Here is an 11024-nt window from a genome sequence, read left to right as displayed (position 1 = left end):
TACATTTAATCAAAACTGCATTAAATGGTTATAAATAAATTATATGTGTGTATAGTTTTGATCACTGCATACAATGTATGTATTTTTGTATGACACAGTTGAATGGTAAAACATTAAATCAACTTTTAGTAACAGGATAATCTTTTACAGATTTGCCTCCATTATTACACAAAGCTGTGGTTAGTATTTTTATTTGATCTCTCTACTAACATTTTATATTCTAATCTAAAAATAATAATTTATTACATATATTTACCATTTTTTCCTTAGGAGGAAGTAGTAACTGGGAAATATCTGAATGGTAATGTACAAAATTGTTCCCACTTATGTTTCTGAAAGGAATTAAAACTCAATATCTCACCATAACTTTTTATGTTCCTTTTTTCATATGTAGCCCTCCTTGATATACTTCATTTTCAGAGGTAATGTATTACTCTCACCAACTTGATTTTTTGGTATTATCTTGCATTTCTGATATCTGTTTCATTTCCACAGAAACTGGCACATTATGGATAGAATGAGATTGGCACATATGATTACTTTGATTTAGATTTCCTGTGAGGAGTATTTCCTCTTAACAAGGAAAAAGACATTTTTCATGATAAAGCAGAAAACATGCATAAAATGAGGCTGAGGATAAATACCTGCTACAGTTTTCAAAAGCTTTGATAATTAACTTTGTTCATATGTTTCAGAATAGCTTCTTAAGGAAATGAGGTGCAGTTCCAGCTTTCTGTCCATCTCCCTCTTTCAGTCCTGCTCCATCCCCCATCCATCTCACTTCTTCCAGCTCCTAGTGACTTTTGAATTATTTGCTAATTTTGTTTAAATTTGAAAAAGCAGCATAAGCCTCAAAGGCAATTCCACTCCTACATATTTTGAGAAAATCAATGACTGTGTAAAGAAGACACAGTGAAATTAATGACTCTGCTGAGGCAAAGGCAGTAGACATTAGTCACTGTACTTTCTTTCTACAAGCAGATCAGAACAAGCATAATGGGGTGCCGGGAAGCACACCTATAGCTCCGGACTAGCCACAGCACAGCTTTTCTCATGCCTGGAGATGCTACTAATGGCAACATGTTGGAAAATTGAGATTATTGTGGCTGGTGGTGTTAGATTAAAAAAACCCCATAACTAATTAATTCCATTCCTCATTGAACCACACATTTTCATTGCATTAAATAAGTCTACTATTAGTCTTGTTAGGCCAAAAAGCTGAATACTTGTATCATGGTGTAACAGTTCGCTTTTCTTGTTTTGTCTTGTAATCTGTTATTTGACATGTTACATTATTTTACTGGCATTTTTGGTCCTGTTTTCTATTACAGTTCTAATGTCTGGACAGCAGATATGCTTACAAAAGTCATGGCATATTTTCATGCCCAGGAAGTTATGTTTACTCCTAGCGGCCTACAGGTTTGTGCCATTTAAAATGCATGAAAATTCTTATTTTAAAAGGAATGAAAAAAGCAACCTATCTCTGTAACCAAAACTAGGTTGTCAATAATAGAGATAACTAACAGGTCTACTGTGTAGCAGATAAGTAGGAAATAGGAGTAGGTTTTGTTGGTTGGTTTGGGTTTTTTTTTCCCTAAGATTGCAGGACTATGCAAGGCAGAAACAATAAGAAAGATGACCTTTTTGCTTTTCCTCTGATGGAAAGCAGAAATTAGGAGTTTTCAGGCTCAGTGATTGTTTCTGAATTGTGTACACATGTTGTTTCTCCGCAAAATGGCAGATTTCTCCCAGATTTTGACCGTGACTGTAGTTTGCACTGCTGTTGATGGAATGAGAGGCTCCAGAGCATCCTGCAAAACGCACCCACCTTTTAAGGGTCCTCTGAACTCTTGTTTTTTTAAATTGTTGATGTGGAAGTGATACATGAAAAAGTCGTTCTTTATCCCTGGTCATTATGATTCGTTATGAGCTGGTTTAAGTGGAGCTGTAGCCTGCTAATCAAAACCTGACCCACTCCCTCCTCCCTGCACACACTCTGTAAAAGGAAAGTGTCAAACGTGCAATCTCTGAGCCTCAGGCATTCCCAAAAGCCCATGGCCGTGCAGCGTCACAGTGCTCAAACCTTTTCCAAGCTCCATTTCACTGTCACAGCTCATCCAAACCTACAGGAGACTAACACTGCTTCTTCCCATTTCATTGGATTTATTAACAGTTTAACGATGTAATCAGGCCTGGACCCCCTAGACAACAAGGGCCTAATTATGTTAATATTTGCTGGTGGCAGTGCAAGCTAGGCAAAGATAACAAAGTTTCAACTCAAATTCCAAACCAATTCTGAAATAATTCTGTCAGGAATTAGAAGGGATTTTACTCCAGTTTGGTGCTAATGAGCCTTACAGTGCTTTCTGTTCCAATGTTATAATTCCCCTTAGATTTTCAAAACAGGCATGAGATTGTTAACTGGTAATGCAGTTTGACGTGAGAGAAAATATTTTTGCCTTGCGACCTGATACAGACTTTTCCTTTCATCTAATCGCACATTTCCTTCCTTTTTTTAATTAATAACAATTTGCACACAGTACCTGATTTTTCTGAGCTCTTTAAAAGGTTCATTTTCACAGCTCTGCTGTGTGAAGCATTAAAGCATTATTACTCTTGTTTTATGAAGTGAGAAACTGAGGCTTTTATTTTAAATGGCTCACTGAAGAGGACTCACTCATGGAGCCAAGAATAGGATTTAAAAATTATTGTCTTTCAGCATTACATTTAGATTATTTTTGTTAACAGTTTGTGTTGAGTATAGTTATTCTAGTCATTGACAACACAGACAATCCAGGAGCTATGTACTTAGGTCTTCTTAAGCAAAGATTTTCAGGGAGTAAAAGATGCCCCTGGTACAATAGGACGAGTTTTATGTATATTACGCATATTTTTCTATACTTCAGATGTCCATTAAAAGTTACCTGAAGAACCTTTTATACCAGCCTAGACAACTACTATCCGAATTTCAACAGCTTGATCAGCAGCAGTTCCAAACTGCAATGAAGTATCTCTTCAGCAGCAGCAAAGACCATCTCGTAAGTCACTTTGCACTTGTGAAAAAGAAAAGCTGCTCTCAGTTGTTTAGATAAGTGGGAAAGGGCCAAGCTGGAAGTCTTGCAGCGCACACCATGCAGTTACTTAGCTGGCTTGGATTAGATTCCACGAGACCATCTCCTTAGGTTGGACTTATTTCATTTAATTCTTCTTGTCTAAAAGTTTGGTGCCAAGTCTAAGACAATCGTCTGGATTTTCTCCGTAATCAGTGCAGAGAAGCACATCTCCAGAGAACAATTTACCTTCCTACACAAGTATCTAAGGTAGGTAGGACCAATTGTTCTCAGGGAGTATCTTCTACTCTTTGGTGGCTAGAAAAAGAGCCAAGACGACTAAAGAAGGTGAAATTAGCTATCTTGTTAATTAGTTATGGGAGCATGCAAGCAAATTGTTAGACAGTTTGGAGGGGAGGCAGCATAACATCATTTGCTTGCCTCTGTGGTGTGTTCCCTGTGTGACCCATCTTAAAAGTCTCACTCAGAGTCAGTGAGTGCCACCCAGCAGGATCCCCCCTGCAGAGGGGATCCGCGCTGCAGGGTGGGATCACAGCCTGCTGCGTGAGAGCACTTGGCATCCTCCCTGCCGGGAGGAAGGGCCTCCAGCTGCGTATCATGGAGGGGGTGGAGATTAATCCGGGAGAAAGGGAGAGTGTTTCCCCAGACACATGAGGTGACTGCCCAGAGCAAACACTGTATAATCCACTCTTCAAACAATGGTGGTGCAGCTCCTGCTGCCAAAGCACACACGATAGGTGTGCAGCATGCACTGGGAGTCAGAGCAGCACAGCATAAGCCCTTCCAATAAAGTGTAAATTTCATCTTCTCAAAGAACATGCACAGTTCTTCCAGGACTGATAATATTGCATGAACAAATCACCAGGCCCGGGACTATCAGCTCTGAACAGGCTGTCCTAGACGTATCGACTTGTGGGACAGAGCAACCTAATAATCCCTCCCCAACTAGGGTGGCTATTCCCTGGGCTTAGTTCTTTGTTGTTGCCCCATCTTCTGGAGGGGATGTTTGTAGTAATGGCTGCGAGAAATACTGCATGGGAAAAGGTCTATTCTAGAGATGTCTACGTATTAAATTATGTAGGAAATAATACCCATTCAATCCTGATATCCTTTCATTTTCCAAGTAACTAATTCTTTCATGAGAGCACACACTATAACTTCAGCCATTTGGATTATTTTTCTGTTTTTCATTTTGATTTTGTCAAAAGATTCAAACTGGTCTCTGACCAGTGCCAGAAGTAATGCAACCATACAGTATTTTGCACCATATTTTTTGTAGACTGCTTTCTGTCAGACCCCTAAATGATCAAAATGTTTCACTAATCAAAGAAACATTCTTTTAACTCTTTGTTGCTTGCAGGAAATGGGAAATACTATTCTTGACTGGGACAAGACTAGAGAGATAATTTTTCAAAGCCCAGGAGTAAACAGGACCTTGTTCCTTATAACACTGGATAAATGCTTTCTGACTCTGAATGCTTTGGACTGTGTGGATATCCTAAGCCAGGTTTTGCGTGTGTCAGCGGTGAACTATCTCCAACCTGACATAATTGGGAGCCTCCCAAACATTCTGCAGGAGGATGCTTTCAGAAACTTGTAAGCCATTTCTTTTCCAGACACAATTAATAATATGTAGCATTTGCTGACTGTATATACTTTTTAAAAGAGATTAGTATGTCATCTCAGTCTATTTTCCAGATATAGAGATAGAGCTTTCTGCTTATGTGTTGCTGTTTCTAAAAAACACTTGTCCGCATGTGTCATTTAAAAAAAAAAAAAAGTTAACTCATTGGTGAATTAATATGCCATCGTATCACTTAGATCAACAGTATTCAAGGACCTCTATGACAAAACCTCAGCAAATACACAGACAGCTCTGTATGGCTGGATGAAGAAGGTTCTACAAAACTCCTGTAACATGAGTGGTATGTTATGCACAAAGTATTTTCTTCTTGCTTATAATAAGAGAGAAGCAGTCAGCAAAAGGCCTATCCATTGTATTAAACTGTTTCCCAAATTTAACACAGGTCTGTTTAAGAGTAGCTGTCTTGAATAGCTTTGCTCCAGAATACAGTAAACATATTTGTTATTCACGGCAAATAGTTCTCCAAAGATACTTGTTCTTCACCTCTTTTGCACAGAGCTACACACAAAGTCTCTGTATGCGAGTCTTTTTTCTAAGACTCAACTAGGATACGATTGTCAGGTACTCTGCACAGGCATGTTGTTCACTTCTGAACCCCTATTCAGACTAGATAAATAGTTTTGTCTCAGAATACATTAGCCAATGCGCTGTTTAAAAATACAAAAGAACTGCAGGACATTGTGAAAGTTCTACTGCACATGGCACTGACTCATTCAGAAAAGAGACAAGATAAAAACAAAGTTAGTTAATTCAGACTGTATACATTTTACCACATCTGTTTGCCTTGTTAATGTGTCTTAAACAGATGTGGCACAGCTGGGACAGTGCAGGACAGGCTCCACGAGGGGGCTGTAAAGCAGCAGCAGCACTGACGCAGCAGAGCCAGTGTTTGGGTTTCACCCAATATCCCAGCAGCGCTGTCATGGGAGCATTTTAGACTTCTAGATGTGTATGATCTTCCTCTTTTCCTGGAAATCAAAGGCAAAATACCCACTTGCTTAACTGGAGCTAAATTTGGCTCCTGGGACTTCTGCCGTTTCAAAATATCAGAGTAACCTAGTAAGTCGTAGAAAGGAAATTTATGATGCTGCTATGAGGTGGTATTACTGCCAGTGCATTAGTGGGGAAGCAAAGATGCAGAACTTGCCTGATGATACTCAGCAGTCCTGGGGAAATCACACAGCATCAGACATCTTCAATTGTGTCTGAAACATTAGTGAATCTTCAGTTTGTAAAAGGTCACCTAGCTCAGGAGGGACTAAGAATTGCCATGCCTCTCTTACATCCTGGTTGCTGCTTCAAATGCGAATCGGTGCAGATACAGTGAATCCACTCCTGAAGGCATTGGATGGACTGATTACCAGCTAGGTCTGGCAATGTGAGTGGCAGAACCCATCAGCCCTGAGCAGATGTTGGAGTGCTACCAACATCCAGGTGGGCAAGTCTAAAGCTCGCTCGAGTATATCTGCACACCACAGGTCACATCACGGAGTGTGGGACAACAGAAGAGTCCTGCAATAGTCTGATTTAGTCACTTGAACTTTCTATGTGGGTAGCACTGGGACCACCTGGGAAAGGGATTAGCCCTCTGCAGAAGCAGCATCTTCCTCACTGAAGCTCGACAGGAAAGAAACTTGGAGGAAGCCTCATATTTGTGGTGCCACCTTCCAAGCATTTTTGCTGGTTTTGGTGACAGAGAGCTCATTGCCACGTCTCTGTTGTGCCTGCAGAAATGCAGAGGGCTTTTCCGTCACACTGCATCTCCCCACCGTGTCAGGCAGCCCCTGCAACTGGGTCATTGGGCAAGCAGGAGATGACATATGGCTTCTGTGACTTAAGGGTCAAATCCTTCAAGAAATTGCTTTGCCACTCAGCCAATTATCACATTTCATATATTAAAAAAAGCCAAGATATTCAGAGATAAAACATGCTCGTAGCCTTTGCAAAAACAGGAGGCTGTAATTTTTGAATTTTGTACCTTATTTAAAAATAACACAATGGGATTGCCACTACCATGGTTGGTAACTGCTTAGATTTGTGTTTTCAAAAAAAATCACTATAAATGGGGTTCTTCAGCTTCTGCTATTTATAGGGTGGTTTTTTTCAGATACTGAAAACTCTGCAAAATGCAATGATGATTTTATTTTAAGAGAGTTGTAAGTATCAGCACTGCTAAGGAATATGTTCAGAGGTATCACACAATGAGCATCCAAATATGACACTTTGGAGAAAACAACTGTCTTTGTGGCTCAGAGTAGCCACTTAGTCCATAAATACTTTTTCTCAGGGATGTTTGGATCTTGATTTAATTCTCAATCCTTGTGAGAATTTTACTGAATGAATGACATTTTTTAACTGTTATGCAGTACTTTGGGTTTTTTTGCCAACCTATTTCCATATAGGTATATGAATGATTTTTCATTTTCTCTATTATTGCTATTGCTGAAATAAGTCGTACCATCAATAATAATATATAAGACATATAATGTGTTATAAGGTATCATGCCTTCCTGGTGTTCTTAAATAATATATTTTATTAGGAAAACTGAATTTAAAAAATGCTGCTCCCTATTTAATACTATTGGATTAATTTTTCCTGTCCCATACTCTATCCATTTTCTATTTCGACAACATAAAACATTAATCATTTTTGTATGAGAAAATTTGAGACGTTTGAAACACTATTTCATTTTCATTTAAAAATGTATGGGCTCATAAGAATGTGGTGCTAAAATCTAGCTATTGGAGGGAACCTGACTCTCTCTGCTAAGGATTTTTCTGATTCGCAGATTTTTTTTTTGTTATTTACCAATAACAATATACTGGGTACAATATATTTGAAAAATGATTACTTTCTTCACATTGTCATGGTTATTTATTTGTACAAAACAGAGTTCAACGAATCAACTTCTTGGGTCAGTGCAGAAAACTTATGGATTTTGGGAAGATACATGGTCCATCTCCCATTAGAAGAAATTCTGAAAATTAGTCTCAATGAAGTAAGTAACAAAATGTGTTTGGATACATCTGTGTCAAGTGATGTCAGCTACAAATAATGTGAACACAAATGCAAACTTAAACATGAACAAGAAGTTTATATATTGTAATTACTTAAAGTGAATCCAAATCCTTTGTCAACCAAATATTCTTCTCTTTCGGAATTTGAAAGTGCCTATCATTAATATGTAATTATTTATCTGTATCAGACTTCTGTGAGTTGTACTGAAAGAAAGATAGGGACCAATGACAGAAGACCCTCAAATTTCGCTTACTCAGCTTTGCCTTCAAGAAGACGGTATTATCCAAATCAATCTTCTTTCCTTCCCTGTAACATGAATGGAGTCAATTAATTTAGAATGTGAAATATATCTTTTATTGGATGTAACTGTTTCATAATCCTGATGCATGATTTTGTACTGATCAGATAAGACTATTCATTAGCTATGACAACGCAACAAAGCAGTTGGACACAGTGTATGATATCACACCAGAGCTTGCACAAGCTTTCCTAGAAAGAATAAACTCATCAGGATTTGATATGAGAAATACTTCAACTCTCTACAGGTAAGACTGCTTTTCTTTTTCTTTCCTGGATGTGTATGGAGAGAACGAATAAGTAAGGAGAAAAGAGAGGAGCAATAAATAGCCGATGAGATTGTTGGCGTGGTGTAGCTTTTTCCTTCCAGCAGAAAAATCTAGGCTGAAATCCAACCCTGGTTAGCAATGGTGAAGAATTTCTACTTCATGAATTTTTGGAGGTGTGCCTAATTAGCTAATGCTTTGTCTCCTGCTCTGCAGTGAGGAGTTGTCTGTAGTATTAGTAGGAGGACTACAGCAGTATCTGAGGGACCCAATCAAAGCTCCATCGCATTGTGTAGTACAGCAATAAAATAAATTGGGATAGCGGGACATGAGTTGCCTTGGCTGTTTGAATCACAAGAGATGGAGATTTTTGTGGAAATCATATTACAGTTAGGATTGAAGGAGGAAATGTGAGTTCATGCCAGCCAGGACTGCAGGTGGTTTTTAATTGACGTGGGTGTCACCAGAGAGGTCACAAAGTGAAGAGGTATAAAGCCCACCCTGCTGTCCTCTTTATGTCCTGCAGGGTCAAGGTGAGCCACGTTTAAATGCACATGACTGTTCTGTCTGTAAGCAGGAAACTGCATTTTCAGGGCTGTGAAATCAACACTGAACTTTAACAATAATAAAAAAAGAAAATAAACTGCTTTTACTCATAAATACACAGTAAGCATGAATATCTGTGAGAAAGTGCTGTACTCCACATTTACATTTACACTGTCATATAAATGGATGTATTTAGTCCCAAGACGCCACTGTCTGTAGTCTCCTTGGGGGATACCTTGGAGTTTTAAACTAATGGAGAATATGCTTTATGGCTTCAGAGCTCCTGTCATTATTGCAATGTAACTCACTGACTTCCATAAAGTATTGCTGATCGTCGGAGATGTAAGCGAGGGAAGAATTATGCCCACACTCTGAATTTCAATGTCAGAAATCTTAAAAATTATTTTACCACTCATGAGAGGTGCCACATTCTCACAAATGAGAGAAATGTCATGCTCTGTAATCCTTAATATATTCCATTTTTACAACACACTTATTTTATATTACCCATTTTAACCATACTGATGATTTAAATGCACTTTTACTTTTAAGAAGTAGTATTATTCATTGCTGCTAAACCCAAAGGAGATGAAGAGCTCTTGGTGGCTATGCAATAATGCATCAGAAGGTAATTATTTGTTATAAAAATGCAGTTATAGATGTTTCTTTGATTTGTATGTTAGTTCGATGATGTCCCATGAATTCAGATGGGCTGCTGAAGCAGTATTTTGTTATATCGCTAAGCAGGTTGTTGTTGAGGGACTAGAGGAACAAAAAGCTAAGCCTTTCTGCGCAGCAGAATTTTACTGATTTTGTGATAGCGCTGCAGCATTGTCTGCTGCTGATTTAGTTCACATCTGGACATTATCGCCTAGGCTCTGCCTATGCTTGCATCATTGAATTGCTAAAAACCAGAGACTGTAGCAGGAAAGCTGGGCTTTGGCCACATCTGTGTGGGTTCTTGTCCTTTGTAAGTTATGAACGCAAAGGCTAGGAGTTTACAGGGGCAGGGGATTCATTCAGGCTTCCTGCAAACGAATTAATCACCATTGCTATAAGGTTGAAAGTCCAAAGAGAATGATACACCATTCATACCTCCCTTGCAGGGCTGCAGGTAATGGCAGTAAATAAGCACAAGGCCTAAGTCAGAAGGCCACCTACAGCAGGCGCTTACCCTCGGTGGTATGACTACTTCTCTCCACCAACTATGGCTGTGGTTGCGCTTTACAGAGGTTAATGGAAACTCTGACTTAAATATTCCAGCATGGGTATGGTGGAGAAAAATGAGCTCCATGTCTGGTTCACATTGCCTTGCAAACTGCTGTGCTGGTACAACTGAGACAGTGAACCTCAGCGGGTTTTCTCCTCGCCAGTGTGGAATTGGACAGGTCTCCATCCATCGGCCAGTCCTGTGTTTGGTGTGAAGTACAGCAGGCTTTGTTTAAACCTGAAACGATAAAGAGGCTATGTAATGCTCTAGGTGCTGCTCTGACACATGAATGAGTTATGTTGCATGTGAAATCCAAGCAGGATTTAGAGTTCAAAACATCCAATCAATCCAGATAAGAACTCAGCAAGTCACTGCTAGAGACTTACTTAGCCCTCCGTCCTTTTAAAAGCAGAGATTATACTGCAAATTCTGTCAAGGGAAGTGGAGTTGTTAGCTGGGAAAATCCAGCCACGGACAAATGGAACCAGGAAAGTTAAATTTTTGACAGCACAAGCAATCTGGGTAGAGTTCAGCTGAATACAGCTAACAGTGCATATGTCTCATACCCAAATTTCAGGCCATGTGGAGTTTTAAAGACTGCAGCTTAAGGCACCAGTGACAGACAGAAATGACTCAAGTTTTGAGTGCAAGTAGGGTATACCATACTATATTTCAGCTTCCTGAGAATGACACCTTTTATGTCAGAAGTTAGCTAATGTATTTTCTTCTATATAGGCTAGGTTTATTGGTTTGCTTTTATGATGACATGGAACAGATGGATGCTGCTGTGGCCCAGGCTTTACTTCATCAAATGATTAAATGCAATCAGTTGAGAGGTTTCCAGGCTGAGGTTCAGAAGGTGGGTACAATGCTTGTTCTTCTTGCCTAACCTAATCCTGAAAGCAGAGGAGGAGGGACTTTATTCTTGAATTTGGAAAGAAAAGAGTGAAAAATGACTGGGATCTAGGAA

The 11024-nt window shown here is 39.2% G+C and overlaps 1 protein-coding gene across 1 annotated transcript in view; it reads left to right on the top strand.

Moving 5' to 3' along the window:
- The window catches only part of OTOA (otoancorin), a 37864-nt gene that overhangs the window by 285 nt on the left and 26555 nt on the right, over positions 1–11024 (top strand). Inside the window, exons 2-11 of the mRNA XM_054843280.1 lie at positions 151–179; positions 271–301; positions 395–422; positions 1332–1419; positions 2907–3038; positions 4432–4667; positions 4893–4996; positions 7609–7715; positions 8141–8280; positions 10790–10913. Coding sequence (XP_054699255.1) covers positions 151–179; positions 271–301; positions 395–422; positions 1332–1419; positions 2907–3038; positions 4432–4667; positions 4893–4996; positions 7609–7715; positions 8141–8280; positions 10790–10913 — 1019 coding nt within the window. The remainder of the gene's footprint in view (positions 1–150; positions 180–270; positions 302–394; positions 423–1331; positions 1420–2906; positions 3039–4431; positions 4668–4892; positions 4997–7608; positions 7716–8140; positions 8281–10789; positions 10914–11024) is intronic.

This window comes from Grus americana, chromosome 15 (genome assembly GCF_028858705.1).
Source record: "Grus americana isolate bGruAme1 chromosome 15, bGruAme1.mat, whole genome shotgun sequence".
Taxonomy (NCBI): Eukaryota; Metazoa; Chordata; class Aves; order Gruiformes; family Gruidae; genus Grus; species Grus americana.
Note: the sequence above shows the minus strand (reverse complement) of the source record. Positions and strands in the feature narration are given on the sequence as shown.